General features: G+C 39.7%; 1 protein-coding gene across 6 annotated transcripts in view; it reads right to left on the bottom strand.

Moving 5' to 3' along the window:
* CNKSR2 (connector enhancer of kinase suppressor of Ras 2) overlaps positions 1–15,215 on the bottom strand; it is a 204,265-nt gene extending 189,050 nt beyond the window's left edge. For 2 of the 6 annotated variants that reach the window (XM_052673737.1, XM_052673738.1), the window contains exon 1: positions 14,511–14,790. In XM_052673737.1, coding sequence (XP_052529697.1) covers positions 14,511–14,574 — 64 coding nt within the window. In that variant the 5' untranslated portion in view covers positions 14,575–14,790. Of the gene's footprint in view, positions 1–14,510 lie in introns of all 6 variants that reach the window. The other 4 variants (XM_052673741.1, XM_052673742.1, XM_052673739.1 and 1 more) reach the window with 4 other exon arrangements.
* Positions 15,216–18,828: the final 3,613 nt, after the last annotated feature.

Raw genomic sequence — 18,828 nt, 5'->3', positions numbered from 1 at the left:
GGTTGTTAATCCTCAGCTCATGCCACAGCTTTTGGCCCAAGAAAAAGATAGGAGGAAAAGCAAGCTACACTTGATTGGTTTAGGAGGTTGCTCCATCTCCACAACCAATCCTGATTTCCAGCTGGGTGAAGTTCTTCAAACCTCCAGATCTCAGAACAGGAATGACAGGCAGCATGGCAGTCTTCAAGTCCCACCTGTGCACATTCCAGTCTGCACGGAAGACATGAAAGCGCTGCAACAAGGAGACCACTGGAAAAACATACAAGACTTCACATAATTTGAAAGGCATCAAACAACACTAAGTGCCTAAGAAAGCACAGACAATTCCACCTCTTCACTGCAAAAGATATTTTTTCCTGCCTGGCAGCTTTTAAAGAGGTTGCTATGAAAGGCATGCCATGTTTTGTAATGATTTTCTAATTTAAAACACACTCCCAAGCTTAATACATCAAACTAAATGCCCTTCAACTTAGTCCTGCCATAATGCTAAGGCACTTAAACATGAAGAACAAATTGTATATTGTGATGCTAAGCAAGACCAAACATGTTTTGTGTATTAATGATTAACAAATCTTTCCATTTCCAAATACATAAAATGCTTTAGTGCCTTATTTTCTAAGTTGCACAAGTCCAGGACCAACATCAACAAGAAATTAATCTGTCAAAGAGCAAACATTTTCTGCCTACCAAACAGGATATACAGAGAACAATATAATGCAGTGATTTTAATTAGTTGGGAATATAAAGCTGTTACAAGACAAATTTCTTTCATTAAAAAAAAAAAAAAAAAAAAAAGCAGCCAGTCACTTAGAAGTGCTTCTACCTAAAGTAGAGATCACAGAATGCATTTAACCTCCTCTTCCCCCTGTAATGAGGGGGACCCTGAGGACCTGCAGTACAGTGGGTGGTAAGCAGCCTCTTTACCTGCTGCTGAAACACTGCTGAAGCCAAAGTGATCCAAACAATACAAGAGGTACAGCAGCACACAGGAAAAGACTGTAGTATAATTAAACATTTTCTGTGATTTTGTTTGAGACAGGCAAGATAACAGCTTCTTACAAAAGAATTTTTAAGGCCGTCCAATAACAAATACGTAAGTTCCAGGCGTTAGCCAAAAATGAAGCATCTAATACCAGGATACCCATAGCAGTATGCTGCTACTTGGTATAATGGTACTTAATTTCAGCATCAGGTGGTAGAGGTTTTGGTTGCCCTATAAGCATCCCTAAACTACTAAATAAACATTTTCCTCATTACTTATTTGGTTTTGTTGTTCTGTTATTAATCTAAGTGAAACATTTGGTTATCAGAGAAGGCAACTTCTCGGGGTAACATCTCATACTCTGTCTCCCAAATCAAAGAGTTTATACACGCAATTTTCAAAAAAGTTTATGAACGTAACTTATAAAATGATTTAAAAATTAACATAAAGCAAAAAAAAATATTGAGAATTTGTGCGCACAGTACCCCCTTTTTATCCTCTCCACTTAAATCACCCCACTTCCCCCTTCATACATACGTACTCTGATGTACCGTTACCCCTTTCTACCTTGCTTGAGCTAGAGATGCGTCCACAAAAAGCTGTGCCAGTTTCCCTGCTCCCAGAGGCAGCAGAGGACACATCAGAAACAGTGAAGGACAACCCCCTGCCCAGATCATTAGCAGAGGTTACTCTGACTTGAGCCACGGAAAGAATTGCGCACTTGAAAGACAGAAATTAGATGCCTAAATTGAAGTCTGCAGTCATTAAAAAAAATTCTTCTTTATCTTTCAGGGTGTGATTACACAGAGTTTTAGCAGATTAAATTAGCAAGAAGACAGACCTATCCCTGGCTCCAGGTCCTGTTCCTGCTAATGCCACACACACCAGCCAAGATGCTCACATGCAATAGTACTCAAAATATTTAAGAGCACAGGGAAACATATGCTCCATGCTCTTGTTCCCAGAAGTACTAAACAATTCTGCATATAATGAAAAACAAAATATAGAGTCCCAAAAGTGAAGACAGGAACCCAATTTCCCCCCTTGCAGCTAAACAGGGACTCGCTGGACTGTAGTTTCTTTTTTTAATGTACTTTTGGGAACTAAGACTACAAGATACTGTATGAATGTCAGATTATTCCCCCTTAGTTCAAAACAAGTCATTGTTGTGGGATGGGAAATTGTGGTTTCTCAAAAGACAAACATCCCTTTTTGCTTGTTTCATTAAACTGGCAAAAGAAAATGTAATTCAAATTAAGGAAACTCATATTGAAACAGATCCATTGGAGAAGAACAATTGATATTTATGTGCTGTTGCCACTTTGTGCTCATTACAAGGTCTAATATTTTGCAAGACACATCTTTTAAACCTTACTAAGCTTATTATTTACTATCTCCTGACAAGCATGACTTCATTTCAAGAGCTGGCACACATCCCATTGTGAGAATCTAATCTTTAATAACATATCCTAATTACATATGCACATTTAATACTAAAAACAAAAGCCAAAATTCAAAGCAAAAGAAAAAAAAAAACATTCATTTGACTAAACAAAGCAATTGGATTAGAGTGCACAGAGCAAACTTAAAGTCACGTATGTCACAGCAAAAAAGACATTAAGAGAAGGGGAAAAAAAACGATAAAAAAAATAGTACAGCCATTATAGCTGGCCTTATCTGACCTTTCTGAACTCCTAGCTCATTTACTTCCCATCTGCCACATGATGATAACTTTACAGAGAGCGTTTAAGAACTCATAAGAAGTTCATTCAAGTCAATTGTTCTGATCATGTTTATTTACACAAAAGAAGACTGTATTCAAGTAAGGGATCCACATGAATTTATTTCCCTCAGCAATGAAAGCTGATGTGTAATGGGTTTGTGATGTTCCACAAGAACACAAAAATCCAAAAAACTGTGAGCTCAAAATTAAATGATCTCTTGAAACTAAATATCTAATCATAACACTAAAAGGCTCTTTACTCTATTTTTATAATTTATAATATTTATAATTTATAATATTTATTTATTTATAAATTTATAATATTTACTCATTTTTATAATTACCATAACTGGGAAACCATTTTCTTTCTAGAAAATACAGTCCATGTCATTTTATGTTACTGAGATGCTTTGAATCCAAAAACTTTGAGCTACAAATTATGAACTGCCTAATAATTTCAAAGATTCTATTTTATATATATATATATAATATATATATATATATATATATATTATACACACATTATAATTTCCCTTCAGAGGGACACATTAACATTTCCCTTCAGAGATCATGATCTCATTTAAAGTTTTTCAATTTTTCTTGAGATCAATTTTGAATTTGAGAGTTTTATCAATACAGAAATATGCAAGAAAAAGCTTCAAGTATTTTAAAACAATGAAAAAGAGGGTAAAGGCTTAACAGTTGCAGTTTTGATTTGTAGGATAAATAGAGCTGTTTTTAAGTCAGTAACCTTTAAAAGATAGACCACATTACTGAACATACATATAGTGAAGAACAATAATGAAGCAACAAGACAACATTCCTAACTGCTATTTAATTCTACCTGTTAAATAACTAATTTCACATACATGCAATTGAAGAGCTACATGCATGCCCATTTTTCCTTTAGATTCACAATGTTGCCACCCTCACCACAGCTTGAAATATATCATCAACTGAAAAACAAGCATCTTCACAGGTAAGGTTTGTTTGCTTATCTATTTTTTAATTTCCCCCTCATCCTGTGAGTATCCAGGCAGCCACATTTGTATTCTGATTTACCTTATTTTCAGTTTGAATAAAAATGTTCCCTTTCTTATGTTTTGCTTGTTTGTTTTTTGAAGCAACTCCATACACTGAGGTTACATTTTCAGTTAATCTGTTATGAACAGAACTAGCATCTCCAAACAGAAGCTTGAGTGCATATACAAAAATCATTCAGGTCTCAATATCTTGCAAACTTGTTCTACAACTCATTGCCACCTAGAGCACAATACCGCACCTTGATTCAAAAAGGAGCATCTCAGGAACACACGTAAAATCCCATGATCTGATACCAGAGCCAGTAACTAATTGTCCAGTCTATTTAGGTTTACTCATTCATATCTCATTAGTAATCGTTACCTCCAGTTCATAATTGAGTAGTTCATTGTGGCTTAGAAGGAGTGAAGGACAGTGAACAGGATGAAGGAGAAAAAGTAAATGATGTTGAAGTAAGTGACTGAAAAGGGTTTTATCGATCAAAAGAGAAAAAAATTTAAAAATAAAAATTAAAAAAAAACAGTGAGTTTCATTTAAACTACCTTTGAAAACTTCCAGGAACTGAAATTACCCTTAACCTTCCACAACAAATTTCATCTTCTATTCATCTTCTCAATATTGCATGGTACACAGAGTATATTTTTGCAAGAAAGTGATTTTATTTATTTATTTTTTTTTTTGCCTTGCACCAAGCATACTGTTTTTCACAAGACTTTGAGTGGCTGAGCTTGAAAGACCATTTTAAACAACCAGCATTTCTGGTAGAAATACAGATAACAAGTAATACTTCATTAGCTTTGCCACAAATCTCAAGTTGTCTTCTTCAAACCAACATAGTTACCAGGACCGCAAATACATTAATTAAAAGAAAATAAATAAACAAACAAACCACTAAGGAAACATGCTAATTGAGAACACAAAAGTCTCACGATTGCATATGCAACATTGTATTTTCTTTAGCTGCCAAGGACAGCTTCATCACTCACAAAGGCATTCAAATGCGCTATGCTAGTAATGTAATTTGCTAAAGCAGACATTTAAAACAATGTTTTAAAGGCTGTAAAATAAGCAGTTGTTAAAAAAAATAGGTGTTGTTTTGTTTTTTTTGCTCACGCAGAATGCTGTCTTACAGATAGCTCTCTATTTTTGCGATAATAAACAGCACTCCTTCCTTTCTTAAAAGGTTCAGAATGACACTTCTATGGAAATTTCTTACGTGCAGTGATTATGATTCCAGGCCGAACCCCTCTCAGATCCACACTCAGTGCATGACAAATTGTTAATGCTACACTGTGCTCTTGGACTCAATTATCAGAACTCCAGAAAAAGGCTTTTGACCACAGACTGCATTAAACAGCTAAGATCCAAAAGGTTTAAAACATACAATGAAATAAAGGCTAAAGTAATGAAAATTACATTTAATTTAAAAGCCCAATACACAGCAATGGAGTTACCAACCACAGATATTTTCAAGAGGACTTAGGGGATGCAACACTCAACACTGTACTAAAAGACATAAAGAGAAACTTAAGAAACAATATGCCTCCACATTTGAGGTTAAACTAACAGTAAGACCGCAATACTTGAAAAACAGCAATAAACACCTTTCTGAAAAGCAGCAATGACCACTTCATCACAGTTCAATTACAGAAGACTTTAGAAACAAGTACAAGCAGACTACAAAAATAAAAAAACACCCTAACAGGTTTGCTTAAGATTAGGTTGGCTCTAGTAAAACGAGGCCTACCAAAAAGAGCTATGCCTGGAGAAATGGAGACAAACAGTTCATGGTTCTGTCTGTGACTATAAAAGAATAGCAAACAAGTCAGCTAGAAGTGCTGTATATTCAATAAGTGTTTTCGTATTTTTGTTGTTGGTTTTGGTTTGTTTTTTTAATATTTCATTCTACAATTCATTCACACTTAAATTAGGCAAAGACAAGAATAAAATTTTGTTTGATAGCTTTTAAAAGGCTTACACAAGCAGAACAAGCGTATATTCACAGTAGTCAACTGTATTCAACCTAAGTCGGTTTTTCAGAGAAAAACTTCCACATTGCTTTCAATAGAACCCTGCACAATTTCTTGATAAGCTAAAAGAAAACAAGGACACGGAGCCTTGCAAATCTTACAAAACCCAGTCAAAATAACAGCTATGCAAAAGCACCCAGCAAAACTACAGTGCAATTAACGAAGTAAAGAAGGCACACATCAGCCATGAATATCAATGAGGGGAATTCAGTTACAAAGATTTTAATTATTAAAATGAAATGCTATTAGGGCACCAGGTTTAACTTCCCCACAGTAATGAATAATGCCAGTTACTGGCTTTATTGTAATGCCTAGGTTTTCAAAAATTGCATTATTAATGGCAATAATGCTGTGGCTGCCAGTGGTCTTCAGCAACCACACCTGGTTAAAACTTCAGATTCAGATCTCACTAAAGAGACTAAACACCCCTGGCATCTCCAGGAATGGTTTCAGTGTTGACTCAGAGGAAAAAATGCCACAAAGTGAATTAGTCAGCACAGAAATGTCCCACCTATATTTACCTGGCCTCATTGTGCAGAGGAAGATTTTCTTCACCTTTCTACTGACATGAAGATTATCAGGAGAGAAAGGTAAAAGAAGGGAGACCAGGGAAGAAAGTGTATATTTAGAATAGGTCATTTATAGTTGTAGCTATTGGCAACTGGTGGAACTGGCCAAACTAAAAATAAATTCTATAATAAATATGTTTTTGTTAAACTGTAAACTTCTGCAAGGCCAACAATCATCCTCTGTGAGAGTTAAGAGTCTTTTAGAGGTGACCTAGGCTCTACAGCTGGACATCCCTGGCTGTGCCCATCCTGCTCCATAGAGGAGAGCCAAGGAAGAGGTCCCAGCAGCATCCTTACTCATACACACTTTTACTTTCCACCCCAACACTCCTACAGATCATTTTCACCAGTGCACACAGCATGATTTTGTTCCACCAGAGGTACTGGTCCAAGGTACCAGGCATGAACCAGTCAGCACCACCCAGCAGACAGACCTGCATCTTTTTTGTAGGGCTTTTTTTTTTTCTTTTTTTTTTTTTTTCCCCCTTTCTTCCAGATGTACTCTAGAATTCATTAGAACCTGTCAGCTTGGTATTTCATGTTATCTGAAAATGGCTCACATGCTTGCACAGTTCAGCCAGACCTCCACTAATGACCTAGACAGCACATATTCTGATGTTATTCATCCTGGCTTTGCCAGTTGAAAATACAGGCTCCGATGTGTTACAGTCCAGATACCAGTAAAGCCCTACTAGTAGAATCTCCACAGCATTAGCAATCTAAAATTTAGCATTAGCAAGAGAAAGACCTTATTCCACTCAAAACAATGGATGTTTGAAGCTGATGAGAGACTTAAACTATTTATTTTAAAAAGGGTACTTGAACCTTTAATTTAACTCTCATCAAGTTGTTTTTGTTTTTTTTTTCTCTCTCCTTCTCAATATAAGAGGTATAATACAAAAATGCAGCACTTTGTATCCTACTGTATTAAAATAATACACTTCAGTTGAATACAGCTTAATTACGGCTTAACTCTAGTAAACTCATATATTAATTAACAGTTTACTTGGAAATTCCTACCATATGGCACTGTAGCAGATGTTCATCATGTAAGGCCAAACACTTTGAAATTACTGTTCTAGACACTTCATCTGAGGTACCAAGTGCCCTAAATTTCTACCTAAGAAAAAAAAGCCGATAAACAGGAAATGCCAGATACCTTACATGCTTATGCCCACTGCTGTTTTCTCAAAGATGACATAATTTGGCAGATAAGTAGAACATAAAAGGCTAGGTATTCAAGATCACAGCGTTTTTAAATGACTTGATGTAGACATTGCTGAATTCCTTCTATATTAAGAGAGATTCCTTGCACTGGAAAAAAATACCTTCATTCGCCAGACATCTCCTAATTCCCATATAAGGTGAGGAAGGAATGTATATAATAACAATGCTCATCTTGGGCACCACAAATTGATGGATATGTATCCTCCAACACTTCATCCCTCACTTGCAGGAACATTGTTGAAAACAGCAGATTTTTGGTCCAGGACAGTCAACTATTCTAAATTTAAGAAGTATCTTGTTAGATCCAACTCTTCCACAAGGTGAAACTGAATACCCTGCACACATGGTAGTTGCTTTCCTCTGTATTTTGACTATAACATGGGCCTAATATTAGTCCTCTAAATTTTTTCTTCTCGAAAAAATACAACTGATCTCTCCCTCCGTACTTATAAAAAGAAAAAATAAAATAAAATAAAAAAAAAAGAAATGTAGATGCCTTTGAAAAGCTGAAAGACGAGAATGAAGAAAATGTATTTTCTGCCATTCCATGACAGAGACCTTCCAGAACTGCAATTTTTCAGTAAGATATCTGGGAATCCTTACTCAATAGCATTTGTTTTGATAACTGGTCAGCTTCTAAGCTGGAAGTTTAAAGATTTCATTAAACAAATTATTTAAGTAATAAGTGCAAGAGTAGTACAATTTTGCTATTTTGGATCTAGAAATCTAAATTTATCTCGCAATGGGTACTTGCTACAGCAGATCACTGCTATGGTTATCCTATAATTTAATTAGGAAATAATGACCTCTTGAAAAAGAAACAACAGCCACATAAAATAAGAGCCCAAGGAACTACGTTCCTCTTTCTACTAGTTGCATACCTCTAAACACTAGCCCACCCACAAAGAAAACAGCCTTGTGCTATTCCTTTGGAAATCAGTAACACATACTACTTCTTGGCTCTGAAGAAATGCAGTACCATCAAATGCTGCAGTAACTTACTGAGATTAAAGTTTAGCAGCCCTTCTGAGAATCAGTCAGGAAGGCTAGACCATTCACCAATTGAGTTTTAGAAAATAAAACTGCCTCTTTCATAATTATTGGAGCACTAGAAGACAACTACTTGCAATGATTCTAAAAATACAAATGTATACATATTTAAAAATTCTCATCTGACAAATGATCTGGTTTATATCACTGCCTTGCAAAATTATTGACAATCATTAACAAATTGCTTCGTTTAATACAACAGTGTGCAAATGAATCTGAGTAAGATAAGAATACAGAACTTCAATGAACTTTTGCAAAAAAAAAAAAAAAAAAAACCACAACACTTGAGAAAACAAATTGTGAGGCCATATTTAAACTAACAGATGTTTCAGAAACAGAACAATATGTTCAAACAAAATAAAGGTGTAAAGGGGCAGTGCTGAAAGAGCTTCCCAGCTTGCACATTAATTTTGTCAATGAGTAAAATCTCCTAATTTAGGAAAGTTCAATCCCAAAAAGGTCATTAATTTAGAAATGAATGTTCATTTTATGCTTAAAATTTGACTGTTTGAATTGTTTGCAGAGTGGCTGCTTATGTAACAATGCCTTTGCTATGGCAACACCAGGGCTGTCAGGCATTGTTACACAGGAGTTTCAGTTTTATTTTCTGGTGATAAATGATGGCAGGAGAGGTTTACTAATCATGAATACTCTTTAAAGCATACCACCACAACGGTGGCCACTGATGCTATTAAAATTCCTAATGTCATAAGGACAAGAAAAAAGAAATTCACAGAGAAAAATAAACAAGTGAAAGAGAGAGATCTTTCAGTGGTGCCTTCACTACAGTTTAAAACAAGAGTCATTAAAACTGAAGTTTGGAATAGCACAGTTTGACTCACGATGAGGACAACCTGTCTTCACACAAACTCCCCTCTCCTCCTTTCAGCAAGGATTCAACATCCTCTTAGTGAAATTATTATTTTTATGAATGGAGTAACTACCTTTAAATTAGCAAGTTCAGGATTTCATCATAATTAAGCTCCAACTGTGGCACCACTTTGTCTTTTTCTACAGTTTTTCCACAGGTTTTCTTGCTAGGCATTACAGTAAAACTCATAGCTACATTTAATAGCATTTAATAGCATTGCTTCAGAGCTGATGGACAACTGTATGTATCCTCTGATACCATAGAATTTTGGTTTGCTTTTCTTGGGAGGAAAAAAAAAATGCTGTTTTAATGCTAACAAAATGTTAAACACCTGATCTGTTTTACATACGGTGATACACAATGACTTTTCAAGTTGATGACTCTTCTGCAGCTAATCAGTCATCTACCACAATCCTTACAATGAACTAAAGTTTTAGAAAGCATGTATTTTTCATATTCTTAGATTTCCATCTTTTGTTTCTCTGAGAGCATTTAGCAATACACATATTATTTCTAAAATATTTGTTAAGTTATATTTGTTAACTGTTGTTGCTCAAAGGCAAAAACAAGTAGTATAAAAAAGTACCTTTAACTCAACACAGCAAAGAAAACTGAAGAGGATAAAATTGAAAGCTCAAAATGAGGGCACATAACATACATGCAAGCACACCACCTCTTTACCATGAGGCAGATGCTCATAAGATCTTTGCAGTGTCATAATCAATCCTACACTTTAGAAAAAGCTTTCTCCTAACCTCTGTCCATAATAATCTTCTTTAGCAAAAGCCAAGGCAAAAAATGAACTTCTCAAATAGGTCTGACAGTAACTCTGTGGTCATTCTTATTGCTTATGAAGTCTAAATCCCAGTGCTGCGAAAGGTAAGGTGCCTTCGCTGATGAGCAGGCTAATAGTTTAGAGACTACAGAACAACCTGGGATATGCCACAGAAGTCCTAGGGCTATGCACACGCAGAAACATGAGTAAAAGGGTCCCCAGAGCAAGATTTTAATTATTATTAAGTGTTACAGTCTTGGTTTCAGAGCATTTTCACAAACCCTTGCATTTTCTTGAAGCACAAACAGTTCCCGTTACACCTACTGGCGCACAGCTGTCAGCAGCCCCTGATGACTTTGTGCAAATGCACTGCTGAAAACGGGAATCTCTGCACATGAAGAGCAAAGAGAAACTCTGTTCTTAAATCCACGTAACATTAACTTACCCGAAGGAGAAACTTTCACACTCTGCTTTCTCTTTGCTGGCACACTCACATCAGCCTCTCTCTTCCACTAGTCCTAAATATTTACATCCTTCTAAATGCTGGTACAGTACACTTTATGTAGGTAAAAAAAGACCACATTCTTTAGCTTTAAAAGCTTTTAAAGTATCTCCATGCTTCAAAATTCAGCTTGATTAGTATTACTACCATTACAACAATTTAAGCTGTATGAGCTTAGTACAAGCTCTATAAGCTGTCATTTACCAAAAAAATATATATATATATTTAATCTTTTTTACATAAGGTAATTTCAATTTTTCCAGATGGGTTGCCTTTTTGAACACATTTCCCACTGCAAAAATGGTGCTGAATTAAAACTAGAATATTGTTAAAAGCAGCAAGCCCTTAAACTACAGCTATTAGAAATAACCTGGAACAAAAGAAGGAAAATTACAAGACCCAGTTAAAAATCTCCTGGTGGCTGGAAGGTAATTGAGTGCCTTGTCTTTGAGTTTGCTCAGAGCCCTAGCAATCCAAAGCACATCTGACAAGCTCCCTTCACAACTCAGTGAAAGCCATGATGCTCAATGACGCCCGCCCATACAACATGCCAACGTCTTGCAACGCTGGAGTGGAATCCACATATGTCCTCAAAAGGAGAGGCAGAGGAGTTGATTGACACAGTTTCAGCTCACTGATCCATGCAGGGCCTTTAAAATTAGTACTAAATATAAGAAAAGTGAAATAACGCGCAGTTTGAATCAATTTAAATATTCATCTTATCCTGCACATCCAATATGCCATCCTGTGGGAGAGATGAGCTAATCCATCTGCTCTTTTTCCAGCTCCGTGACAGTCAATTCAGTGCTGGCGAGTTCACTTCAAAACAGACAAGAACTCATCTGCTGACACAGGCTCCCATTTTCAATTGCAAAGCTTTAATTGGTTGACATCACCTGGTTCACACAATTGGATCCACCTTACTGTACACCTTACTGAACACCTTACTGTACACATTTTCACAAGGCAAAATTTAGACAGCGGTTTACTCACGCACATAACCAGTTCCATGCCCAACTCCACCTATGAGCAGTGCTAGCACCCAAGGAGCACTAAGGACTTCCCATTCCTACTGTGGATGTTAAGAAATTAAAAACTGAGAGCACACTGGGGAGGCTGCATTAATTTGGTGAACACCCACCGCCTTGAGCCCAGTCCCCATGCAGCCATCTGGCAAAGAGTCGGCACTTTTATGTAACACTTCGGGGCTGGAATACTTTCTTTGTCTTCATTTTTCACATCCTTAATGCTAGGCCCAATGCTTTATCATGCTCTGAACAAAATGCTACTGATGTCACGGCTCTTTTGCCTAAATAAAGAATTCCAGACAGGGAATTTATTGCAAACGTTCAGGTCATACCAGTAAGACCATCACAGAAACACTGAGAGCAATAAAATCCAAAGTGTTTCATTTCCCCTTGCTTTCAGATAACTGTAAACAATGTTAAACAGTAGGATTTTCCTTTTGCAGGAAAGACTGTGCTTTGAACATTGAAATCTGTTTTGAAGAACACTCTTTACAGAAGTGCTTTTAGCAAGCGTATTACATAACAGGGCACTTATTTAAAGAAAGAGGTTAAAACCAAGTTCAGCATTTGTAATTCGTTAAAATAACCCCAGTAACTCAGCCTAATATTCCCATGTCATGGAGCTGAAGGTAATTTCTGCAGACCAAAATTAAGTGCTATTAATGCAGAGACCACTAATGCACTCACCCCGAAGTTCTCTTGAGAAAGATGTGTTCATTCCCATTTTAGGCATATACCTGCTTAGGTACCTCTCCAAATAACCAACACAAGCTATTTTTGTGACATTCTGGACTGTGTTTCTCAGAAACTACACACTTAAAGAATGTCTTTTCACCTGGATTCTAGCAACTGTGTTCACACAATAAGTCAGGAAAACAAAGTTGCTGCAGCTCTTCCCCACTGCTGTCCTTCCCCCAGCTTTGCCAGGCAGAGTGACCTGCACACAGCTGCCAGTCCTACTTGTTTCTACGTCTGAAACTACCTCAGGTGTGTGGGTGGATTCTCTCACACAGTTCTCACCAGAGGCAGGTAGGTTACCTCTGTGCACATCATTCTAGATGAAGTGTCATCAGCTCTGCAGAATACAAAACAAAGAAGTGGAAGCTTGAAGCAACGTAGGTTTGTTTGCTCAGTAAAAATGGAAGTATTTCAAAAAACAAATGAGCATTTGCACCAAAATAAACAGGGTGAACATTTAAAGGCAAGCTTCACAACCCAAACAGTAGGCGTGATTGCAGTAACTTTTTTCCCCACTTTTTTTCCCTGTAAAGTCCACCTAATTCTTTTCCTAGCAGACCTACAGCCCCACGAGTCGCTTCCAGGCTTCTCACTCCGAACCCTCCTCCAGCTGCACTATTTTCAATATTGGATTTCATGCAGTCAGCCTGTTGGTTTTAAATAACTAATTCTACTCTGAAGCAATACAGACACATAACATGGCATGCACTTCACCTGTCACTTACAAGAAGTATGTGATGTATTACAATTTTGAAGTGTTTGAAAAACGGGATCTCTGAAGCTCATCTGTGGTTTTGGGCTTCTTTGTTTGTTTGTTTGCATTTTCAACACATTAGGAAGGTATCTCAGACACTGCTTTGAAAAAACCCCAACATGAGCTTTTTTAGAAGTAAAAAAAAACATTGCAAGCCAAATGACTGCAATGAAACATTCCGGGATTGAAATGGACTTGCATTTAGTGCTGCTCACCTGCAGCTCCTTCAAGTTGCCAGTTATGTTTGCTAATTCCTTAGAATATGAAGTATCATGTTATTCAGCTTTTAAAATTCTATGGACTGCAAAACGCTATGTACATTACTGACCACAATTATAACTCGACAGCTATAAACGCCAGCATGGAGAACATATGCTATATGCCTGAAATTTTAAGGATGATGGAACTGTCACATTAGTAGCATGCAGAACGCTATAAGGAACTCCCACAATGTAGCAGTTGTTCGAAAGTTGTACCCATCCGGTCATTCTATCTTTATTAAAAGATACATAATATCAGAGAGTGATTTATTCAAAACACAGCTGCAGACTAAGTTAAAGGTAAAAAGGAAAGGGAGAAAAAAAAACATTTTTTTTTTTTAAATTGGAGTTTTAAAGCCAAGCCAGTATATGAAGAATAAGTGAGAAGCCTTTCCAGAAAGTCCAAGTTTTATTCTCAATACGTGGGGAAGAGAGAAGGTGACAGGTGAGGGAGCGGGAGCAGGCAGAGGAGCCGTGCAAATAAATGGCAGCCCAACAAATGGCCGTACATCGCACCCGGCTTAACGCCAGCGGCGCGTCCCTCCGTGCCGACTCCAGGGGCTGCGCACTGCGGGAACGAAGCTCGGGCCGGGGGCCGCTCAAGAGGCGGGGGCCGCTCCCCGAATGCAGATCGCTAGTTGCCGCCAGGCAAGGCACCGGGTGCACTCCCCCGGGTCCAACTTTTATTTCTAGACTCTGCTGAGAGCTGCCTGCCGCGCCCCATGCCTGAAGCCCCCCGGGCACGGCCCCCTCTCACCCCTCCGGAGCTGCGGCCGTCGGGGGTCGCCGGCCGCTCCCACTCCCACGCCCCGAGGCTGCCCGGAGTCCCCTCAGACGGCGAAGACTCGACAGCCGCTCCCTTCCTTTTCCAACCCCTGCCCAAAACCACGGGGGGAGTCGGCTGGGAGCACCTGCAGGGATGAGGACGAGGACTGGGAGGACGCGGGGCGCGCCGCTCACCTTTCATCCAGTCGACGACCTGGCTCGGCGACCACTTACTGACGGGCTCCATAATGAGGGCCATGGGGGCTCGGCGGCGCGGGGCTCGGGAGGCCGCCGCTCTTCGGGTGAGGGGCGAGGCTGTGCGCAGCTTCGGGAGCGTTCTGCCCTCAGACGGGGCCGTTCCTCTACCCGAAGGAGCCAAAATCCCCGCTAAAGCCCCGCTAAAGCCCCGCTTGCCTCCGCTCCGCTCCGCTCGCTCGCCGCCTCTGTTCCTCTCTAGGGATTTCAGTTCATGTTGCCGGCTCGGCGGCAGGGGGAGGAGGAGGAGGAGGAGGAAAAAGGAGGGGGAGGAGGCGGTGGCACGCTCCGACGCCTCCCGCCCCCGCGGCCCCGAGGGCGGCTCCCAGCCCTGGCGAGGGCTCTGCTGCCGGGCAGCGGAGCGGGGAGCGGCGGGGTTGAGGCTGCGTCCACCGGGTCTCTGAGGCCGCGGTTCCCGTGTGCGGGGTCTTTTTCTCCTGGCGGAAATGACGAGGTGGCTCCCGTCACCCGAAAATATCTCCCAGAGAGATGGGAAGCGGCACCCGAAGGCCGCCCGGGGCTGGGGGAGGCTGGGATGAGTCGCTAGGTGCGGGGGGATGAGCACCTGCTGCTGCCCAGCTGGGGGCACCGCGCCGGGGGCGAACGGGGAGCTCAGCCAAGGGGATCGCTGCTGTTCGGTTGGGTTTTCTGTGCTTTTTTTTTTTTTTTTTTCCCTCCCCTTCCCTTAAAAAAGCATCTCTGCGTGGGTGGTAAAGGTTGGTTTTTTCCTTCCGTCCTTCCCCCTTTTTTTTTTTTTTTCTCCTCTGGGGAAAGCCAGGCTGTTAAATGCCGGTGATAGATGGCGGTTTTTACCCACTGCTTCCAAAGAGCCCTGAGAGGAGAGAAGGAAAGGAGAGGGCGTTACTTCACTGCCTCACCCCGAGAGAGAGAGGTGCTGGGCAAAGAGGCTGGAGGACCAGCGGCAGGCTCAGCCAGTAGGGCCCATGTTGGCTACCGAGTTTCACCACTGAGGTGTGGTGGCTGCCTTCATCCTGAAGGAGCAAGGCTTGGCCAGTGCTCCCCCAAAGGAACAATTCCCACAGACCCTGTGACAGCCCTTCTTGCTGTAGGAATTCCTCACAGTGCAAAGGGATTCCTCCTGCGATGGCTGTGAGTGCTTCTCCATCAACTTTTCTAGTAGCCTCTGTCCTCCCAGAGCTCCAGGCCAAGCATAAATACCACTGAAGGGTGTTTTCCTCCTTTCAGTTGCCGATTTTTGCCTACATTTACATCCCCCCTGCTCCTCCTGCCAATACTGAGGCAATGGCCATTGAGACATTCCCTCTGACGGCTGCAGAATGCCAGCTGCTGACTCCGACATTTAATATCTGTACATGAAGAAAAAAAGAGGATTCCCTCAGCCCCTAAGCAGCAACGATAAAGGCATCCCTTTGAATAGCATGAGCAGTGACACAAGCTCTCATGTTTCATTATGTGGGACTGAAATTCTGGCAGTGAGTGCCAAGAAGGCACTCAAAGGATCCATAACCTCTCCCTGGAGATCCAGGTTGCCCAGAGAGGTGATGGATGCCCCATTCCTGGGCACACTCAAGGTCAGGCTGGAATTGCATTTATAATTGAGAGTGAAGTTTTTTCTACTGAAAAGAAGCGATTTGACACTGTAACTTCCTTCAAAATTGGCTCTAGCCATGCATATTGTGCCACATTCCTGACATGGCACTCTGTTTCTAAGAAGTTTTCATTACATAAAGCCAACAGAACAATAAACTTTACTTGCAAATTAAGGCTGACTCTTTGCCTTATGAAAGATTTGAAAGGTATGCAGGTCCTTGCATACTGGGTTATTGTTGAAAGAATGTGTCATAATTTTAATTAGAAACTGGTACTTTGAAAGGTTTGGAAGTGAATACCTGAGATCAGATTGAAACCTGGCATATAAATCATAACATCATTGTGTGATTCTGATTGTGTTGAGAAGTTATTTATGAGTGAGGAGAGGGGAAATAAGCTCTCAGAACATATGCACCAAGCCCTATAGTTCCTCATTACAGAATGCACTATGATCCCTAATAGCTTGCTGGACTAATCTGGAGCTAGAGTCAGGTTTTCAGTATAGCATCTGTGACCCAGTACTGAACCAGTGAACAGTACTTATCACTTTAAAGCCCCTTTGCAGTGGTTCTAGCAAATTATGGAACTGTAAAAGTGAGTTTACTCCCCCACTACAATAAACAGAAGATGCACTGACCCTGAGCTCTAGCTACATTTTTGTTCTTCTCATTGAACATAGTAATCTCATAATTACTGGGGTAAATCATGCATTATTTGGGCAAATATTCTTGCTTTGGTTGGCTTACCCATGGAAAGGAGGATTTGGCTCAGTACAAGCAATGATAAAATTATCCAGTCATCGTATTTAATTTGATGACCTATTACTATTTTATAGTCAGGACATGTGCTATATACAAGTATTTTTTAATATAATTTGCTCTAAATTTATTGCTGCCCGATTTTATTACTGTTCTTTCTTTCTAGGGTAAGAAGTCCAAAGGAGAGCTGAATGACTTTTCATACTGACCTGCTTAAACTGTGGTGTCTCAGCCAAACTGATTTAACCAAAGTTTTTCAGCTGTTTTCATTGTTTAGTGGCCCGCATCTTGCAGTCACACCTGCATGAGTCAGGAATTTTATGTATAGCATATGGGGCAGGCTTCTGCACAGATGCTGAACTGCAGAATTATGTCCTAACTCATCTTTTATGATTACTTTGGTCTGTATAATGCAATAAAAATGGCTGTGGTGTATTAGTTTGTGTGGAGTTTTTTTTTGTTGTTTTGTTTTTTTGTTTGTTTTTACTTTTTTTTTTAAATCTAAATATACATGCCTTTATTAGGAAACTCTAAATGTATTACGTAGTGAATGTAAAAGCAAATGCACAGTGAAATTCAATATTCAAGGAAAAATTATAGAATCATGGACTGACTTAAGTTGGAAGTGAGCTTAAAGGCCACTCAGCCTCAACCCCTATGTATAATCAATGAATATACAGGTGTTATAATTAAGAAATATGCAAGAGAGTTTGGCTAAGCAGGTTATTACATCAGAAAAGATAGAAGGCTTACCCTTCTCCTGGGCTTGCTAGAAAACTCCCAAAGGAGGGATCTCCAGAAAGAGATCCTTCCTTACTGGTAATCAGCTCTTAAATGGATCTAGGAGAGGTGGAGCCAAGCTCCACCCCTTCCGGCAGCACAGGTAAATGCTTTCACCTGTGCTTCCAGGGCTGACTTATTGCTTTACTTAGGTGATTAGTCAAAGTTTCAGGCTACGAATCAGTAGTTCCCATACACTCTGCCATGGGCAGTGCCCCCCACCTCCCCCCCCCCCAAGTAAAGAATTTCCTCCTGATACCTAACCTAAATCTTTTCTCTATTAGTTTAAAGCCATTCCCCCTTGCCTTATCACTACCAGATCATGTAAAGTCAGTCTCCCTCATGTTTGTAAGTTCTCCTCAAGTATGGAAGGCTGCAATGAAGTCTCCTTGGAGCCTTCTCCAAGCTAAACAAGCCCATTTCCCTCACCCTTTCTTCATGGGAGAGGTGTTCCTGCACTTTGATCATTTTTGTGGCCTCCTCTGGATGAGAAAGTTTACAATTCAAGTACAAACCTGAATGTAGCAGTATATATTACATATATCTGCTTTGGTATCATTTCTCCAAACATCTGTTGGGCACGAATGAACAATCCCAGTAGATAGGTTTGGGTACCCGTACCTCCTGGATCACTGCATCAGCCTGCAAGATCAAACATTGACTTTTTGTAATAGCACGCTGTCAAAAGCACAACTCCCTAGAGTTGGACTGGCAACCAGCTGTTATGACAATACAGATTGTAAATAATATCTGTTAATGCTTCAAATGTATCCAAAAAATTGCCTTTTTATGCCTAGTTGGTTAATAGAACAGCTCCCAGAGTAGAACGCTACTCAGCCTGAATAAAGGTAGATGAATTAAATCAAGGCTCTGACACTAGCGTAATGAGTGGGCATTTATTTTATTTGTATGGAGACGGATTATGCAGTGGCTACAAGCGATGGATACAAGCATAACTGTGGTTTCTCCAGAAATGTCCTGGATTTTCTGTTAGGGTCTCTAGAAAGCATCGAGATGCTCAGCAATGACAAGTTGAAATCCTGCCCTGATGTTAAGGAAAGCAATTTATCTTTGTAAAGATTTTGATTCTGGTGCTGGATATAAAAACAAATTCTTCTAGAGGAAGGAAGGTGAAAACAAGTGGCAGG

Source organism: Tympanuchus pallidicinctus, unplaced genomic scaffold (assembly GCF_026119805.1).
Source record: "Tympanuchus pallidicinctus isolate F22 unplaced genomic scaffold, pur_lepc_1.0 scaffold14, whole genome shotgun sequence".
NCBI classification, from domain to species: Eukaryota; Metazoa; Chordata; class Aves; order Galliformes; family Phasianidae; genus Tympanuchus; species Tympanuchus pallidicinctus.
Note: the sequence above shows the minus strand (reverse complement) of the source record. Positions and strands in the feature narration are given on the sequence as shown.